General features: G+C 46.7%; 1 protein-coding gene across 1 annotated transcript in view; it reads right to left on the minus strand.

Moving 5' to 3' along the window:
* The window catches only part of Mei1 (meiotic double-stranded break formation protein 1), a 59,631-nt gene extending 39,547 nt beyond the window's left edge, over positions 1-20,084 (minus strand). Inside the window, exons 1-11 of the mRNA XM_021183647.2 lie at positions 19,911-20,084; positions 18,359-18,482; positions 17,551-17,601; positions 13,056-13,129; positions 8,894-8,999; positions 6,816-7,019; positions 4,967-5,079; positions 3,787-3,901; positions 1,621-1,737; positions 291-390; positions 53-187 (exon numbers count right to left, since the gene is read on the minus strand). Coding sequence (XP_021039306.1) covers positions 53-187; positions 291-390; positions 1,621-1,737; positions 3,787-3,901; positions 4,967-5,079; positions 6,816-7,019; positions 8,894-8,999; positions 13,056-13,129; positions 17,551-17,601; positions 18,359-18,482; positions 19,911-20,069 — 1,298 coding nt within the window. The 5' untranslated portion in view covers positions 20,070-20,084. The remainder of the gene's footprint in view (positions 1-52; positions 188-290; positions 391-1,620; positions 1,738-3,786; positions 3,902-4,966; positions 5,080-6,815; positions 7,020-8,893; positions 9,000-13,055; positions 13,130-17,550; positions 17,602-18,358; positions 18,483-19,910) is intronic.

The raw sequence follows: 20,084 nt of genomic DNA on the forward strand, positions 1-20,084 counted from the left end.
GGAACTCCCTGGCCTCCACGGGTCAATAGGTACACTCAGGTGAGCCTCTCACCTCAGAAAAGCTGAAATGGCCCTCAGTGCTTCAGCAGCCACATCTAACACAGGGCTGCTCACGGCCTCCTGGAGGGCATGGCTGGCATCTCTACACAGAGCTGAGCTTGTGAACAGCCTGATCTCCTCTGGCTGCCTATGACACGGTAGGGGAGAAAAAAAATGAATGACTCACCCCGGCCTCACCAGAAATAACTTCACCTCTCCTTCACCAGTCCCACCCGCACGCCTTGGCTTACCGAGTCAGAATTTCTTTGAAGAGCAGCAGTCCCTGAGTATGCAGTTCGGTGTTGGTCATCTGCTGGCTGCCCTGTAGGCTCCTGACCACTGCCTCGATCCCTACCTCAGGATAACACGCCACAGACAAGGGATCAGTGTTCTGTGGTTCTTCATGAACCACCCAGGAGAGGTGACACACTCTAAAAAGCACCTATGAGCTACGGGACCCTTGTGAAATGACCCCGACGAGGCTGAACTCCTGAACTGATGCCATGAGACTGGGACTATGGCTACTGCTCAGTTGCAGCGTGCCTGCCTAGCATGCTAAAGCCTTGAGTTCAAGCACTAGCTGCAGATGTTCAGCCGTGACATTTTCAAGGGCAGGCCTCATCTTTCACTCGGTCCTCCAACATCCTGCACAGACCCACGCGAGACACACGGGATATTTTTGACCACCTACTGATTATGTCACATCTTTCCCGCTTAACACCTCCCTTCCTCCTCGAAGAATTAGCTCCAGCCTCTGCTTCTCCAGAAAGCCCTGCATCTCCATCCAGGAAGAGCTGTGAACCTCTGCTAAGCTCCTTTTGCTTCTGTTTAGAAAATCTTGAATTAACTTGTATTAAAATTGCCTGTTCACACCTCTCTCAGGATCAGAGACCATGAGATATATATATATATATATATATATATATATATATATACATATATATATACATACATACATACATATATTTAACTTCTTGGTCCCAGTTTGGTACCCAGCACAGACAAGAAGCATAGAACACAAAAATCAGATGGGTGGTGGTGGTGTACGCTGAGGCAGGAGGATCTCTGTGTTGGAGGCCAGCCTGGTCTACAGAGTGAGTTCCAGGACAGCCAGGGATACACAGAGAAAGCCTGTCTCAAAAAACAGCAACAGCTGAGTAGTGGGGGGTGCAAGCCTTTAATCCCAACACTCAAAGGCAGAGATAAATATTGACTATTTGGAGTCTAAAAACCCAGATGTAGTTTTGCGGATCCCAAATAAAGACCATTGGTATGGAAGGAAAAAGAACTGTTTCAAGACACTGAAAGGAAGAACTAGAAAGGCCTTGAGACTAACTAGGATAGGCAGATATCCAGGGCATACAAAGGACTGCATCTGTTTGAAATTGCTTAATGAGAGGCTAGAGTTCATTTAGTGGCTAATGAGAACGGCCCTGCTTGATGAAGAGTCTCACCAGAACCACAAGGATAGAGATGTTTACACATGGCATCGTTCTAGCTCCATGACCTAAAGTGCATGCCCACCCCTCCACAGCCTCTGAGGCTGCTACCCAACCTTAAAGTTCTGTCCATACTACCAACCATACACTGTGTGACACTTTGAAAAGAAGAGCGGTTCTTCTGCCAGGAGTATCAGGCAGTTGTAGCTGGACCAGACAAGGATTTCGCTGGAGGACGAGAGATGCTCAAAGAGGAACTCTGGCCGGGGAGAGGAGAAAACAGTGAGTGGTGGCTGGAGATCATGGCCCGTAAACTGACTCGAGGGCTTCCACTCTATCAGTTCTGTCTCCTTTTCTCTGTTCACACATCCTTCTCCATCAGAAACTGACAACTCAGATAAACCTTCAAAGTGTCCTCGGGGCCACAAAGGTGTTTTTTCTTTTTTAAGGAGATAGGGAAACGGAATACCAGAAGAAGCCGCAGTAACAATGAAGGCCATTTCTGCTTGGCAGAGACTGAAACGTTGGGTTTTCAAACCCAGGCAGACATCACCTCAGCACAACTCAGGAACAAAGAGCACTGAGATTCAGTCTTGGCCACATGGCACCTCTCTGCAGAGGACTAGCCCTGTGGCTTTGGAACATCCCCTCCCTTCTCTGAACCTTAATTCTCCCCAGTCATCATCTACAGCCCCTCAAAACTGTGTACATCCCACATTCTCCTGCCTCCTCTACCAAGAGGATGTATATGCCCACACTGGTCTGCTGAGTACCGCGGAGCACATACTCGGGCGGTCAGGGGGTAGGAGGAGAGACTGAGAGACAGGCGAACTCAGACTCTGACTGCCTGACAGACTTGGGGTCTGTCTGTCTCTGCGTCCCCGCCTGGGCCGCCCCAGGCATGGGGTAGGATGGAGCCCTCTTGGGCAGGGCTCACACACACACACACACACACACACACACACACACACACACACACACGGGAGTGCAAGCGGGATGGCGAGAGCGAGCGAGGGATCATGGGAGAGATCCAGACCCCCTCACAGACACCAGGGTGGAGCCCTGAGCTGCCAGCGAGGGATCGCGAGTCAGCAGGAAGGACATGGCGTGGCCCAGGCACAGCGTCAGCGACCAGAGGACTGGACAGAGCAGTGGGGGGGGGGGGGGAGGGCGGGTGACACACAGGGGCTCCATGCACATACATTTGTGTTTTCTCTAGGAAAAAAAAAAGTCAATGTCCTAACCTATAAACCAATAATGGGCTGGAGATACAGCTCCATGACAGAGTGCCTGCCTGCTGGGCACTGGCAAGGCCCTGGGTCTGAGACCCTGACCTGACCATGAGGACAAAGAGAGTGCAGGAGAGGAGGAAGGCGAAGCTGCCATGGGTTAAGGATCAAGACAGCATAGCCCTGTGGGCTGCCCAACTGGAGTTAAAAACAGCCCAGATGGAATAGTAACTAGTCGTAAATAGTAACTCATAACTTGGGGTCATCCATAGGAAAGTAGAGTCTAACAGTATAGGGGGAGGGGATAGGCAACTGCCCAGCTAGTGTGCTGACTAAGGTTTATTAAAAATACAAAGGCGATGTGTCTTTCATCCGGGAACTTAGAAACGAAGGCGGGGTAAAAAACGGGGGGGGGGGGGGGCTGGGATTTAAGTAATTTCTACAACACAGACCACAAAAGGTAAACTAACAAGAAGAGGGCCGGCGTGAGTGACACCAACATCCATCACAAGGCTAATGTCCTCAGGCTCCGCAACACTCCTAGACAAAACTTTGCACTCCTTTTTTGTTTGTTTGTTTTGTTTTGTTTTTCGAGGCAGGTTTTCTCTGTGTAGCTCTGGCTGTCCTGGAACTCACTCTGTAGACCAGGCTGGCCTCGAACTCAGAAATCCGCCTGCCTCTGCCTCCCAAGTGCTGGGATTAAAGGCACGCGCCACCATAGCCCGGCTTTTTTGTTTTGTTTTTGTTTTTTTTTTTTTGTTTTTTTGTTTGTTTTTTTTTGTTTTTTTTTTTTTTTGTTTTTGGTGTTTTGTTTTTTTAATGTACATGTGCCCTCCTTGTCTCAGGTCTTTCTGCCACTCCCCAAAGGTCTATGACAAGTGTCAGTAACAACCTGTTCAAGTCCATCAGACGTTAGCAAGCCTACTCTATATACCGCTGATCCCACCCTCTGGTATGGTATCAAAGTTAACTGATAAAGCTGCCACCACTGCCTCCACTGCTGCCACCACCGCCACAACCTCGAGGCTCTGGGCAGAACTCTGGAGTCCCCAAAGAAGAAGGTCAGAGGATTCCCATACCTGGGATGTCAGCGTGAATGAAGGCAACAGCATGCTTCGCCAGGGAATGGACCAGCACTGCCGTTATACAGTGGGAGCTGGCCACCTGCAGGATCTCATCTCTGGATAGGAGAAACTGGAGAAGCAGCAAGAAGTTCCCAATCACGCCACTGAGAAGACCAGGGCACCCAGCCTACGTGCCTCGGGGCAGAAGCCTAAATCATCCCAGATCCCAAACTTCATGGTACCAGGCACGGGGAGAACTATAGATTATGGAAAGCGGTCTCTGAACAGCACAGGTGAGAACAGGCTGAAGGCCTCACCGTGGCATCCATCGGGGACACCCAGCTCGAACACAGGGATTCAGAATTCGGTAACAAAATATCTGCCACGGTCACATGACACCAGGAGAGCAGATCCCTTTGCTTTGTCCCTTTTCTGTGTGTGTCTAGAACCAGCCCAAAGCTCTTGCTCTTGGAGAGGTTGCTGTCTACACAGTTCAACTGTGGCTGGATATGGTTTTTTTTTGGGGGGTGGGGAGGGTCGCTACTCCTGCCAAGACCTATGAGATCAGCGACAACTAGACTATGTTAACAATGTATATGATGCGCCCCTGCTTTCCTTCCAGGAGCTGGACCCTCAGTGTGTGGGAGGCAAGGGGTACCTTCCTGAGCACCCTGCTCTAGCCAAAACTCCAGAGGAGGGCATAAAGACTTTCCATCTGTTTTCCCAGTGGCCTGTTGGGGGAGCTGTAACGCCCTACGAGACCCCACTTGGAGAGGGTTCTAGAATCTTGTGTCTGGTGTCCCTTTTCCCCTTTTCCCTTTTGCTTTGTAGCCTTTCCGTGTAAGAAGTCGCTGCTGTATAACTAAACACTCGGTCCGGTGAGTCTGCTCAGCAGATCATCAAACTCCAGGCCACACAGAGAGACGAGAAGAGGGAAAAGCAAGGCAAGGACGCAGGTCAGACCGCTCTAAATGCAAAGGTCTTCCCACCACCAAAATGTCTGTCCCGTCAAAACTCGGTTGGTTGGTTTTGCTCTGTGCTTTAATTTTTTTTCCCTACCCTTTTTACTTTACTGCTATAGTTGTTTTGAGACAGGACTTCATGTGGCCCAGATAACCTGGCATTCCTGACCCTCCTGCCTCGCATGCTAAGCACAGGCTCTACAGCTGAGCTACAAGCCCTGGCCCACCACTACCTTTTTGAGCACCAGAGGTAGTGAGGTCTCTCTCTCAGCACCTTCTACTGGCACAGACTTGTTCATGATCAGCGACACGAAGAGATCGTACTTCAGAAGCTGCCTTAGTAAACCTAGGCAGAGGGGTTGAGGGAGGTCAGAAGAGCATCAGCATTCTCAACAGACGGCAGACAGACATCACCTGAGAGACTTGGTCAGTCTCTGTAAACATGAAGTGTGGTTAGAACTCTTAGGCATCAGTTTCCCTCCTGCAGCCCACCTTCCTCCCACAAGGCTGAGGAGAACCTACAAACTAGAAGGCCCAGGAGTCCAGGAATTCAGTAGTGTCCTGGGCTAGTTTCCTATTGCTGCGATAAAACAATGAACAGAAACAACTTGGGGAGGAAAGGCTTATCATCTTATATTTCCATGTCAGAGTCCACCAGTGAGGAAAGTCAGGGCAGGGACTCAAGCAGAGACAGGGCTGGGAACCGTGTAGGAAAGCTGCTTCCTGGCTTGCTCGGCTGGCTTTCTCAACCAGCCCAGGTCCACCAACTCAGGGGCGCCACCGCCGACAGTGGCCATCTGTACCTCTCACAGTGGCCACCTGTAACCACATTTCGAGGGGAGCTGATACCCTCTTCTGGCCTCTGCAGGAGCTTCATGGGTGTGATACATGGACATACAGCCAAGGCTAACACCCACATTACACTAGTGTGCTCTCCCTCCGGCACTGCCCTGTCCCAGGTACCACACTCTGAGGCTGCCTCACTCCTGGTGCCTTTGCCCACGTTACCTCCCCCGCCCCTCCTCCTCCCTCCAACACCCTCTCATACTTCAGGCCTCAGTCTTAGCATCTTTTCCTCTAGGCAGCCTCTCTTGTCCTCTGTCCTCTCATCCCTCCTGCATCTCTCTGTCAGGACACCACACTGTACTCTAGCTGGCCATGGCTGTCCTCCATGTGGCCTGTGAGTTCCTACAGGATAGGAGTTGCTGACTCAAGAGTCCAGCACACAGCCTTGCTCAGAATTAGTACTCCTTGAGTGGCTAGACTGTGTGCACAGACCAGCAGTTCTCAACCTGCAAGTCATGACCCCTTTCACAGGGGTCACATATCAGATATATATCTGCATACGTATATCTGCATAGCATATGTTTGTGTTATGGTTCATAGTTAGTTCTGAAGTATCAATGAAATTATTTTATGTTTGGGAGTCAGCACAACATGAGGAACTGTATTAAAGGATTGTGGTGTTAGGACGGTTGAGACCACTGGCCGAGACTGTGAAAAGAAGCTGTGTTTGACACAGTAGATCATGTTTCCCCGTGGCTCCTCTCAGTCACCTCTCACAGTGTCAGTCCACACTGTCTGAAAAATGAAAGCTGGAGCGGGGGAACAGCCCAACCACAGGCACCGACAGAGATGATAAAATACAGCTCACGACTCAGAAGCCTCCACCATGCTGTGAGCATTCACGTAAGGAGCAAAGCAAGAGACCTGAAGCTCCTAAAACCCTTCAACAGCCAGGCATGGTGGCACAGGTCTGGAAGACAGGGCTGAAGGCAAGCCTAGGTTATATACTGAGACATAGACACACACACACACACACACACACACACACACACAAGCAGGGAACCCAGACTTTACCCTGGAGGCCAGAAGAGGTCAGATTTTTCTGACTAGAGAAGAGACTCTATAGGAGAAAACTGTGTAGTATGACAATTCACATTGGCAGCAAGTTCAGGCAGCGAAGACCCAAAGCAAAAAGACTTCTATTTCCTCCATCTTCTTCTCCCAATCGGCCCTCTCCAATGCAGCAAACCTCTGCCCCACCTGCAACAGCCTTTACTCTCTAACACACTGTCTTACCCAAGCAGTTGATCTGTAGGTCCTTTGTCTGGGCGCTGTCCAAGGTGGAAAGGAAGAGGGCGCACAGCTTCTCCCGGAAATGGCTGGAAAGCATCTCAGCGGCCATGGGCGAGGAGTAGAGCTTCCCATAGAGGTAACAGATGGAAGCCTGTACCCCCTCATTGGGGTAAACCAAGCCCCTCAACAGATGTTCCATCAAATTGCCTGTTCAGAAAACAATCAAAGCCGGGTGTGGTGGCGCACGCATTTAATCCCAGCACTAGGGAGGCAGAGGCAGGCGGATTTCTGAGTTCGAGGCCAGCCTGATCTACAAAGTGAGTTCCAGGTCAGCCAGGGCTACACAGAGAAACCCTGTCTCAAAAACAAAAACAAAAAGGAAAGGAAAAGAAAAGAAAAGAAAACAACCAAGAAGTCTTTTACTGTTTGGTTGGCTTTGGTCTTCCTGCCCCCCCCCACCCCTAAATCAGGGTTTCTCTCAAACACAGAATCTACCTGCCACTGCCACCCGAGTTACGTTTTATTTTTAATGTGTCTGTGGGTGGGTTTGTGCGTGTGAATGCAGATGGCAGGTGCCCATGAAGGACAGAAGAGGGTGCCAGATACAGAACCACAGGCAGTTGTGGATACTAGGAACTGAATGTCAGTCCTCTTAGCCATCAAACCATCTCTCAGCAACAACCAAGAAATGTTACATGAGTTACCGTATAAAACTCCAAACTAGGGCCTAGAGAAATGGCTCAGTGCAAAGAGCACTTACTGCTCTTGCAGAAGACCTGGGTTCAGGTCCCAGCACCCACAACAAGGTGCTCACAACCACTTTATAACTCCAGCTCCCAGGGATATGTCGCTCCCTCAGGCCTTTTTGAGCACCTGTATATTCATGCAGGCATGTATATAAACAAATTGTGACATAGATACGTTTCTTTTAGAAAAATAAAAATCCAAACTATCATGTCAGTGAGATAGTAGTGAATTCCCAAATCACCTACAAGAAATGTTTCCTAAAGACCAAAAGAGAAAGTCAAAACTTAAAGGGTAGGCAGACGGTGGTGGTGTATACTGTTAATACCAGCACATGGGAGGCAGAGGCAGGTAAATCTCTGAGTTTGAGGCCAGCCTGGACTCCAGAGAAAGTTCCAGATTAGCCAGGGCTACAGAGAGAAACCCTGTCTCAAAAACAAACAAACAGGGGCTGAAGAGATGGCTCAGTGGTTAAGAGCATTGACTGTTCTTCCGAAGGTCCTGAGTTCAAATCCCAGTAACCACATGGTGGCTCACAACCATCTATAATGAGCAACCATCTATAATGAGATCCGATGCCCTCTTCTGGTGTGTCTGAACACAGCTACAGTGTACTTATAATAGTAAATAAATCTTTTTTTAAAAAAGTATGAAAAAAAGCAAAAAACAAAACAAACAAAACAAAACAAAGTTAACGGTCAGTCCTCTGGGAAGTATATATTTACATTTCACTGATTTTTTATTTTTTAAAGTGCTTCAAGGTTTGTGAAACCTTGCTCATCCGGGAAAGAAGTTTGCCTGAAAACCTAACAACCTGAGTTTCATCTCTGGATCCCGCAAGGTGGCAGGAGAAAATGACTCCCATGAGATGTTCTCTGAACTCCACAAACTCTCTGTGGCTTGTACCCACACACCTGCACACATACAAACACTCTACATTACATATATAAGATGCAAAGGTGCTCTGAGTCCCAGAGTTAATTCGTCTTTTCACCCAAAAGGAAGGTCGCAATAAGCCCTTAACTCATTTATATTAAAGGGGAGGAAAGAGCCACACATTGCAGTATATGCCTTTAATTCCAGTACTCAGTATACTGAGGGGAAACTGTGAGTTCCAGGCCAGGCTGGACTATGTAGTGAGACCCTGTCTCAACAAAACAACAACGACAACAACGACAAAAAGCCCAAGACCAGAGGCAGCTGGTGCATTGGTTCAAAGTGACCAACATGGGGCACATTCTGCAAATATGAAGAAGAGTTAAGTGACTAGGACGCCCAGGTGGCAATGTGACCAAAGCTGGAAAGGGTAGGAGCCGCCCCCTCCACAGGAAACTCACCGTGCTCCACTACAAGCTCATCCGCCAAACCAGGAATGGCGTCCACCAGCTTGCCAAGGAGAGTCGTGGTGGCCAGGCTGCCTCCCATGGAGGGCAGGTTACACAGCTACAGGAAGTGAACATGTGCCCAGTCAGAATCACAGCTGCCCTCTCTCCCGTGCAGATCTCGCCCTACCCAGGTAGCGCCCATTATGCATGTCTGTCACCGCAGGTAGCCTTAGCTAAGTCTCCCTCTCCTCCATTCACCTGGGAACTGCTGGGGAAAGGGAGCAAGCCAGATTCCTCTCTATGGCCTCAGGTCCTAGCTTAGTACATGGCGGTTACACTGTGTTCATAGTAGCATATTGGGATTGGGGCGTAGCTTGGTGGTTGAGCACTTGCCTAGCATGTTTGAGATCCTGTGTTCAATCTACACACACACACACACACACACACACACACACACACACACACACAGAGCATGTTTTGCCTCTCTAAGAACTAGACACTGGAAGATAAAAGTTGGAACCCTCATAAAGATAAAACACTGACTCTAAATGTATGCACATACATATTTTAGCTACCACTATTGAATATTAACTTTGTGTGGATGGAGTGCTTGGGTTTGAACACAAGACCTCCCTCTGCCTCTAAACTGCACCCTCAGCCTGATGGGCGAATGTCACATGGTTTGAATAAACATAATTTTCCTGATTATGTTAAATGTGAATCTTTTCAGTTTGGTTTTTTTGAGATCTCATCTTGCCCAGGCTAGCCTAAATTCTCTACATAGCTGAGGCTGGGGACTATAGGTTGCACCACCATGCTCGGTTCTTATTGTTACGCATTCTGTGGGACAAGAACTATGTTTTGTGATTTACAGGAAGAGTGGCCTTCTCTACTGCATAGACTCTTCCAGTGGAAAATAAGAATACCACTCCCTTACGTTTGTTGATGAGCCTGGATAAGGTATTGTACATCAGCCAGACTTGGCACTGCACGCCTTTGATCCCAGTACTCAGGAGGCAGAGGTGTGGGATCTCTGAGTTCCAGGCCAACCTGGTCTACTAATAAGATTCTCAAAAAAAGGGAAGAGGGGGTGTTCGCAGCCTTCGCCGCACCGCTGCCTCTCACTTGCCGAGCTCCAGCCGAAGGAGGAGGAGAAGTCCACTGAACTTCTGATCCGCAAGCTCCCCTTTCAGCATCTGGTGCGAGAAATTGCTCAGGACTTCAAAACAGATCTGAGCTTCCAGAGTGCAGCTATTGGTGCTTTGCAGGAGGCAAGTGAGGCCTATCTGGTTGGCCTTTTTGAAGATACCAATCTGTGTGCTGTCCATGCCAAACATGTAACAATTATGCCAAAAGATATCCAGCTAGCACACCGCACACGCGGAGAACGTGCTTAAGAGTCCACTATGAGGGGAAACATTTCATTCTCAAAAATTTTTTATCCGTATTTCTGAATGTTAGATATTTTTTCCATGGGGTCAAAGGTACCTAAGTATACGATTGCGAGTGGAGACATGGGGGACAGAATCCGGCATTGGCGTTTCTCCACGTTCACTTGTGTGTGAATTTTTAATATAAATGCAAGATGTAAAGCATTAATGCAAGCAAAATGCTTCAGTGACCACATTTCAACAGCTCCACTTTATAACAATTATAAATAAACCTGTTAAAATTTTCTGGACAATGCCAGCATTTGGATTTTTTTTTAAATAAGTAAATTTCTTATTGACGGCAACTAAATGGTGTTTGTAGCATTTTTATCACACAGTAGATTCCATCCATTCACTATACTTTTCTAACTGAGTTATCCTACATACAAGTACATGTTTTTAATGTTGTCGGTCTTCTGTGCTGTTCCTGTAAGTTTGCTATTAAAATACATTAAACTATTAAAAAAGGGGGGGAGGGGCTGAGAGATGGCTCAGTGGTTATGAGCACTGACCGCTCTTCCAAGAGACCCATGTTTGTTTCTCAGCACCCACATGGCAGCTCACAACTATCTAGAACTCCAGCTCCAAGGGATCCAACACTGTCCTCTGAGGGCACCAGGCATGCATGCGCTACACAGACATACATGCAGACAAAAAAAAAAAAAAAACCATATGCATAAAATAAAATTTAAATTTAAAGAGATGTTTCATATAAGCTGGGTATAATGCTAGTCTTTGAAACGTTGAGGCAAGAGAATCAAAAGCTTAGTGCCTGGACTATATATGGAGACCCTATCTCAAAAAGAAAAATAAAAAGGAAGAAAAAGACGTTGCATGCAAATCACCTCACAGCCTGTAATATATTGAGCAAGTGATCGAAAAAGATTAATGGCAGCATCGTAATGGATAGCTAATATAATCAGAAATTTAATCTATTAATCACATATAAAATAATTTATGATAATTTAAATACAATGTATAATTAAATATTGCTCTTAATTAGATTAATGTGAACATGTGTCTTCCTAAATAAATATTATAAAATAAATAAAAATAGGGCTGGTGAGATGGCTCAGTAGGTAAGAGCACCCGACTGCTCTTCCGAAGGTCCGAGGTTCAAATCCCAGCAACCACATGGTGGCTCACAACCATCCGTAACGAGATCTGGCGCCCTCTTCTGGAGTGTCTGAAGACAGCTGCAGTGTACTTACATATAATAAAAATAAATAAATCTTTAAAATAAATAAATAGAAAATGATCCTAAGCTGGGCATGGGGGTATGCACCTTTGATCCCACATTCAAAAGGCAGAGGTGGGCAGATCTCCATGAGTTCTAGGCCAGTCAAGGCTACATCTCCAAAACAAAAAGCAGTTTTGATATTATTCCTCAATCTTAGGCATAATACAAAAGATGGTTTAACTGGCTTTTAACATAATAAAGAGAGCATGTTATACACACTGTACAGATTGACTTCAGATACTAATACCAAGTCATACACACAACTCAGAACCAAGCAAAAATACCAAACTCAGACGCGAATCTTTTTTCCTTTATAAATTCATCAAAGAAGACAAAGTTTGGAGCTGAGACAAAAGGATGGACCATCTAGAGACTGCCATATCCAGGGATCCATCCCATAATTAGCCTCCAAACGATGACACCATTGCATACACTAGCAAGCATTTGCTGAAAGGACCCTGATATAGCTGTCTCTTGTGAGACTAGGCCGGGGCCTAGCAAACACATAAGTGACTGGATGCTCACAGTCAGCTATTGGATGGATCACAGGGCCCCCAATGGAGGAGCTAGAGAAAGTATCCAAGGAGCTAAAGAGATCTGCAACCCTGTAGGTGCAATAACATTATGAACTAACCAGTACCCCGGAGCTCTTGACTCTAGCTGCATATGTATCAAAAGATGGCCTAGTCGGCCATCACTGGACAGAGAGGCCCATTGGACTTGCAAACTTTATATGCCCCAGTACAGGGGAACGCCAGGGCCAAAAAGTGGGAATGGGTGGGCAGGGGAGTGGGGGGGGAGGATATGGGGGACTTTTGGGATAGCATTGGAAATGTAATTGAGGAAAATACGTAATAAAAAAATATTTTTTTAAAAAAAGAATAAATCAAAAAAAAAGAAGCAAAAAAAAAAATTCATCAAAGAAATATGTTCTAGGGCTGGAGAGATGGCTCAGTGGTTAAGAGCACTGGCTGCTCTTCCAAAGGTCCTGAGCTCAAATCCCAGCAACCACATGGTGGCTCACAGCCATCTGTAATGGGATCTGACGCCCTCTTCTGGAGTGTCTGAAGTCAGCTACTTACATATAATAAATAAATAAATCTTGAAAGAAAGAAAGAAAGAAAGAGAGAGAGAGAGAGAGAGAGAGAGAGAGAGAGAGAGAGAAAGAAAGAAAGAAAGAAAGAAAGAAAGAAAGAAAGAAAGAAAGAAAGAAGAAAGAAAGAAAGAAGTCGTGTAAATAGAAGTCCCAAGAATGGGGCATGGGATGGCTACACAGAGAAGATGAGGCTTTGTGCACAGAAGTAGAACTCGGGTCTCTGAAAGTGGACATTGTACAGTGTACAGTGTGCTAGATCCTCAGAACCGTATAGACTCTGTCACCAACTGTGGGACCTTCAGCAACTCTCTAGAGTTTAATTTTCCATCTATGCAAAGAGGACCAGCTTAGCTCTGACAGAATCGGGGGGTTCTGAGGGGTCTCGGGACCCCTCAGCTATACACTCACCTCTCTGTGGCACTCATTCATTAGGCAACAGACGGTCTGTTCCATATTCGGCTGAGTAGTGAGCTGGACAAGGACTGAAGAGATGCAACAGCATTACAACCCGGAAGACAACCGCACACCTACTCAAACTACCAGCATGGCAGTAATTTGCTTCTTGCAAATAATATCTCTCCCTCATTAAAGTACATGTACCCATCTTCATTGTTTTATATTAGCATCTCAGGCTACACCCTAGAACCACTGAGGCTTTAAAGAGCTTCAAAAACATACTAATACGGGACTGAGGCATAGTTACGGAGGAGTGACTGCTTATCATGCTTCATATCCTGGATTCAACCCCCAAGGCCACAGAAAAAGAAGGAAGAAAGGAAGGAAGGAAGGAAGGAAGGAAGGAAGGAAGGAAGGAAGGAAGGAAGGAAAGAAGGAAGAAAGAGAGATGAAAATGTTAATATTTCAAGTCCCATTCTAGACCAATTAAGTAAGTGTCTCTAAGCCTGAGTATCTTTATTTTTTATTTATTTATTGTTTGCTTTGAGACAAGGTCTGATGTAGTCCAGGCTGGCCTTGAACCCATTATGTAGGCGAGTTTGATCTTGAACCCTTGGTCTGCCTGGTTCTACCTCCTCATATTCTGGAATTAGAGGCATTTATCACCACATCTGGGCCCACATACTTTATGTGAACAATTCTTAAATATGAAAAAAGTAGGCATATATACGTATATCAAAGTATATTTTATTTAAATTTTCTTATACATGTACTTATTTATATATGTTTGCATTTTAAAACATTTTATATATATTTGTGTGTGTGCGCGTGCGCGCATGCGTGTAGGTTAACCTTTGAGTCAGTTTTCTTCCTCCATTACGTGAGTCCTAGGAATTGAACTCAGGGTATTAGACTTTGATAGCACCTGTCCTTACTCTCTGGGTCATCTCACTGCCCCCCCAAAACATTTTTCTTAATATAAGATGTGAGTATATTGCTGTACATCGATATTGCGGCTTTTCTAATCAGTCTGTACTTTTCAAAAATGATAGCAGATACGTCTCAATAATTGTGCAGCAAAACAGATTTGAAGCTGCGAGATATTATGTTAATAATTAGCACAGGAACTCAACTTATAATTATCTCAAGATAATTATGGTTGTAATGTAATATATAAATAATATGTATAATATATAATATATGGTTATTTATTACATATTATTTATTGTGATAAATAATATGTAAAATATATAAAAACATAAAATATGTAGTAAAAATAATTACATTTTTCTCAAATATAAAGGCGCAAACTCCAAGGAAGAAAAAAAGCAGGCAATAGAAAGTGTTTCAAACCCTGGCTTCTTTTTTTTCTTCTTCTTCTTTAAGATTTGTTATTATATATAAGTACACTGTAGCTGTCTTCAGACGCACCAGAAAAGGGCACCAGATCTCATTATGGGTGGTTGTGAGCCACCATGTGATTGCTGGGACTTGAACTCAGGACCTTCGGAAGAGCAGTCAAGTGCTCCTACCCGCTGAGCCATCTCACCAGCCAAACCCTGGCTTCATAGTAGCTGTACTAAGAGAACTTCAGCAATATACTCACATCTTATACTAAGAAAGAAAAATTTGGGGGGGGGCAGTGAGATGACCCAGAGAGCAGCAGGAAGCGAGCAGGAGCAAGGGAGATGCGGGAGTCCTCCTTGCACCGTTTAACCTCCCTCTAGTGCCTCCCAAGGCATCCTCGGGGCTCTGACAGTGGTCTGGCCATTACACTGGCACCAGCTAAAAGTGAACCGCCGCAAGGGCAGCCATGAGTAAATATCCCCCAGTAAGGCTGGGAATGTGGCTCGCTTGGTGAAATGAATGCCCAGTATACACGAAGCCCTAGGTTCAGTTTTCAGAATCCCATAAAACTGGGTGTGGTGACAATCCCTGTCTATAATCCCAGCATGAGGTGGGATCAGAAGTTCAAAGACATCCTTGGCTATAAATCCAAGGTCAGTGAGGGCTTCACAAAAGCTTGTTTCAAAAAGGGGGTGGAAAGAGGAAGAAAGGAAGGGAGGAAACACAAGAGAGAGGGAGGGAGAAAGAAAGGAAGAAAGAAAGGAAGGGAGGGAGGGAGGAAGGAAGGAAGGAAGGAAAGAAGGAAGAATAAAAAGGAAGCCAGGCGGTGGTGGCGCACACCTTTAATCCCAGCACTTGGGAGGCAGAGGCAGGCAGATTTCTGAGTTCGAGGCCAGCCTGGTCTACAGAGTGAGTTCTAGGACAGCCAGGGATATACAGTGAAACCCTGTCTCGGGCGGGGGGAAAAAAGAATAAAAAAGGAAAGGAAGGAAGAAAGAATAAAAAAGGAAGAAGGAAGGAAAGAGGAAGGAAGGAAGGAAGGAAGGAAGGAAGGAAGGAAGGAGGGAGGGAGGGAGGGAGGGAGGGAGGGAGGGAGGGAGGGAGGGAGGGAGGGAGGGAGGGAGGGAGGGAAGGAAGGAAGGAAGGAAGGAACTTCCTCCAGAAGTCAAAACTTCAAGTAATACATATTTATCCAGATATGTAGCCTGTACAGAGATGGTCAGAAATGACACCAATCCCATTGATTTATGGGATGCTACCGATCACATTGATTTATGGGACGTTCACAAACTTGGGAAAGACAAAATAAGTCAATCAGCTGACAGGCAAGCAGTGGGGTGGGGCACCTTCAGAACGGGAACAACTGTCACATGAATGTTTCCTGAGGAGCATCTGCTACAAAGGAGGCTCTGAACACTCAAGGGGACAGAATGGCATGTGGGCATCCATCCTCCCCTTTCCTGAACCACCCGGGGTTCGTTTAATAGACACATTTACAGTGTGGTTGTGGTGGAAGACTTGGAGGCTATGTATGGGCTAAACATGGACTTCTCCTCCTGAAGGCTGAACTCGTTACTGTTAGGACCGAATGCCTAACCCACCAAGCACGGGGGATCTCTATACGTCGAGGCCGGCCATGGCTATGTAGAGAGACCCTGTCTCAAAAAGCCAAGTAAACAAACAAACAAACAAACAAATGACTAGAGAGAGGACTAAGCAATTAGGAGCTCTTATTACTCTTCCAGAGAACCAGAGTTTGGTACCACCAACACCGGAGAACTCACAACCATCTAGAACTCCAGCTCCTGAAAGCATAGGGCACATACATGCACACACAAATAATGTTTTAAAACGAGAAACACTGAATTTTAAAATTTTAGAAGAAATTTATATGAAATATATTTTTTGAAAATAATTGTGTTGCTGAAATATTGTATGTTTGGCTTGCGTTTCTTTTAATGTATATGAGTAACTGATTGCATGTATGTAATATGTTCCACATGCATCCCTAGGGCCTGCAGAGGTCAGAAGAGGCCACTCGAGTCTCTGGAACTGGAATTAAATTTCTTCTACAATTTTATTTTTTTATTATTTTTTATTATTTTGTTTTTCAAGACAGGGTTTCTCTGTGTAGCCCTGGCTGTCCTGGAACTCACTCTGTAGACCAGGCTGGCCTTGAACTCAGAAATCAGCCTGCCTCTGCCTCCCAAGTGCTGGGATTAAAGGTGTGCACCACTATGCCCGGCTTCTTCTAAAATTTTAAATGGTTGTGAATCATTACTAGGTGCTGGAACTGATCCCAAATTCTCTGCATGGGCAATATGGGCACTTAATCCCTAAGCTATCTCTCCAGCCCAGTTTCTTTGTCTGTTGGCTTCAAACTTGGTAGGTAGCCAAGATTGGCCTTGAACTCCTGATCCTTCTGCCTCCACCTCCCAAATCCTGAGATTATAGCCATGAGCACCACACATGGCTCAAAAACAAAAAGTGTTTGTTGACAATGCCTTGTTTGTTTGCTTGTTTCTAAAGATTTGTTTATTTATTTATTGTATATAAGCACACCGTTGCTGTCTTCAGACACACCAGAAGAGGACATCGGATCCCATTACAGATGGTTGTAAGCCACCTTGTGGGTGCTGGGAATTGAACTCAAGACCTCTGGAAAAACAGTCAGTGTTCTTAATCACTAAGCCATCTCTCCAGCTACCTTTCTTTTCTTTTTTAAAGACAGGGCCTCTCTATGTATTCCTGGCTGTCCTGAAACTCAATATGTAGACCAGGCTGGCCTCCAACTCACAGACATCCTCCTGCCTCTGCCACAGAATGCTGGGATTCACGGCACACGCCTCTATGCCCAGCCCATCATCCATTCCTCATCGCTCATCGACCCCCACTAATTTACCAACCAGTGTCCTCTGCAGACTGTAAACTCCTAGTGAGCCTGGCCACATCCTAGCATCTACATACCCCTAATGCTTAACGCAGTACTTAGCAAAGAGGTGATGCCTGAGAAGAAACAGAATCAGTTATCAACTCATTGAGCTCCCTCCTACGTTCCTAAGTGGGCAATTTCACTAACACCTCAGTAGCCAGGGCTACAATTCAGGCTGACAGTCCCCAGTTTGAATGGTAGGTACACAGCTTCAGCAGGAACACTTACCTTCAATACAGAGGTCTGCCATACTCCCATCTTCCACACTGTTTAACAGTCCTTGGAGCAGAGGGAGGCAAGAATAGGATGATTAGCAGTGCGGTCTCAGTGCATACAGTTTTACAAAGGCAAGGATAATTCTAAACCCAGCCGTTTGAAACACTGCCCTTGCTCAGTTCTGATCTCAACCACACCTAGAGTTCTCAGCGTTCAGTCTAACTTTTAAATGATGACAGTTTTAAATGATGAGAGTTCACGGCAAGCAGACTGTATGCCCTGGAGTCTGTGACCCATCTAGGGTTAACAATACATTTGGCAGTCTTGGTTTTCTCCTAAGGTCATCCTGGCTCCCACTGGTCAGCAGTTGGTAAACCTGGAAAGCCTCCACATGGAGGAGCACTCAGAGCATGTTATCCATCCTCCCTACGAGGTTATCCATCCTCCCCACTAGGGCGAGGCCCACTATACACTGTAATCAAAGAGGGAGCCACCTCACTTTATACCTGAAGAAATTAAGGAAGGAGAAGGACAATGACTTGATTGGTATCACAACCAAGGCGAGCCGACTCCATTCCAGGCCTTTCCACCTTCACTAGCCTCTTAGAGCTGATAAGGGCAGTTACCATAAAATGATTCATGCAGCTTAGAAAGGGGAGGGGGCCCATATTGCTATGATTATAACCAAACAACTTGTTAGTAAACTGCCTCAGTGATACAAGACATCTAAGTCATCTTTCCAAGTCCTCCCGGGTTAAAACCTACGCTCCGCCGCGCACGCACGCGCACAGTTCACGCCAGTTCCCCCTTTGGATCTCACCAAAAAGCACGCGTACAAAATGGATGCAGACTCTCTGGTCCTGAGCTACCAGCTGAGTGACCAAGGAGGTGTGCCTCACCAGCGCATCTTGGAAGCAGAACACCACATGTTTCTTGCGCACCAGCTTTGAGTGAATGAAGAGAAACTTTCAACAGTAACCAAGGCAGGCTCACTCTGAACCCAAACTGTAGTTCCCAAATATAACAAGAGTACTAGCACAGTCACTCTAAACTGTGAGCCAGCCATCCTCCCTGCGGGGAGGATAGACACCATTTATACCAGGAGATTCGTGCATTTGTACAGACGTATACAGAAACTGACTTTGTAGTTTACATTTACATAGCACTGTGTTTACAAATCACTCTTTTTCACCTATACGTTTGGAGGAGGGACACTTTTTTTTTTGTCCCATGTATGTAGCCCAGGCTGGCCTCAAACTCACTATGTAGTTGAGCCTGGCTTTGAATTAATCACCCTGCCTCTATCTCCTAAGTGTGTGACACCAACACATTTCAGCCCAAGAAGCTGGCAATACAATCAAAACCAGGAATGATCTTGGGAACCCTTCATGAGCCTCAGCCGTAGGCAGAGAACACATATCCTTCCATTCAGGGTAAGCACAGACCCTCACACTGGTCAGTCTCCAGTACGGTCTCTGCAAAAATGTTCAAGACAGAATCAGATCAAAAAGAGAGAGGGGGCTGGGCAGTGGTGGCGCAGCCTTTAATCCCAGCACTTGGGAGGCAGAGGCAGGCAGATTTCTGAGTTCGAGGCCAGCCTGGTCTACAGAGTGATTTCCAGGACAGCCAGGGGTACACAAAGAAACCCTGTCTAGAAAAATAAATAAATAAATAAATAAACAAACAAACAAACAAGAGAGAAGGGACCAGTAGGCATGGTAATGTGAGCCTCTAATCCCAGCATTCGGGAGGCAGAGGCAGGTGGATCTCTGTGAGGCCAAGGCTACTCTGGGATAGCTATCTAGTGAGATCTCCAAACAAGCAACTCTGCTAAGGCAAATGTAGAGAATTCTGTTTATCAAAAATGACTTCCCATGCACCCCACTTCTGCCTGCCAGGAACCTCTGCCTGTCATTCCCGACATCACAAAGACTAAAAACAGTCTCCTCCTTCCCTGCCCACTCACTAGAGCTAAAAGGGAGTGGAGCAGAGGAGCTGAGCTGGGGCTCAATACCTAGAGATGGAGGAAAGCAAACAGAAGGGTTGGTGGGGAGCAGGGAACAGAGAGTGGAGTGTGCGGCTCTGAGCCCTGGAGGTATCCCGGGGCTCCTCTAGACTCTGCACCTAGGGACAGGCTCACTAGAGACTCAGCAGGCGACAGGCAGAGACGCAGGAGGGTAGGGCGAAGAGGATAGGGTGGGGGGCAGCAATGGCCGCGGCGGCTGGGAGAAGGGCGAGCCTGAGGAAGCGGGGTCCGGTTTGGGCTTCATTTCAGGAAAAGAGTGCCTGGTTCAGAGAAGCTGGCTTGCTGAGGAGGGTGAGGGAAATGGCCGCGCCAGGTCCTTGAGGAGGAGGGAGGGTTTAGGTCGCACCGACACTCCGGGCTCCGGCAGCAGTTCCAACGCGCAGGCCATGCAGACGTGAGGGGACACGGGCAGCAGCCAGCGCGGATCGTGCCGGTGATGAGTCCTCTCCAGGAGCAGCGCCGCTTCTTCATCTCTCCCAAACGCAGGATGGTCAGCAGCCGTCATCTGCCCCGCGGCCAC

This window comes from Mus caroli, unplaced genomic scaffold (genome assembly GCF_978045245.1).
Source record: "Mus caroli unplaced genomic scaffold, Mus_caroli_1 scaffold_16, whole genome shotgun sequence".
Taxonomy (NCBI): Eukaryota; Metazoa; Chordata; class Mammalia; order Rodentia; family Muridae; genus Mus; species Mus caroli.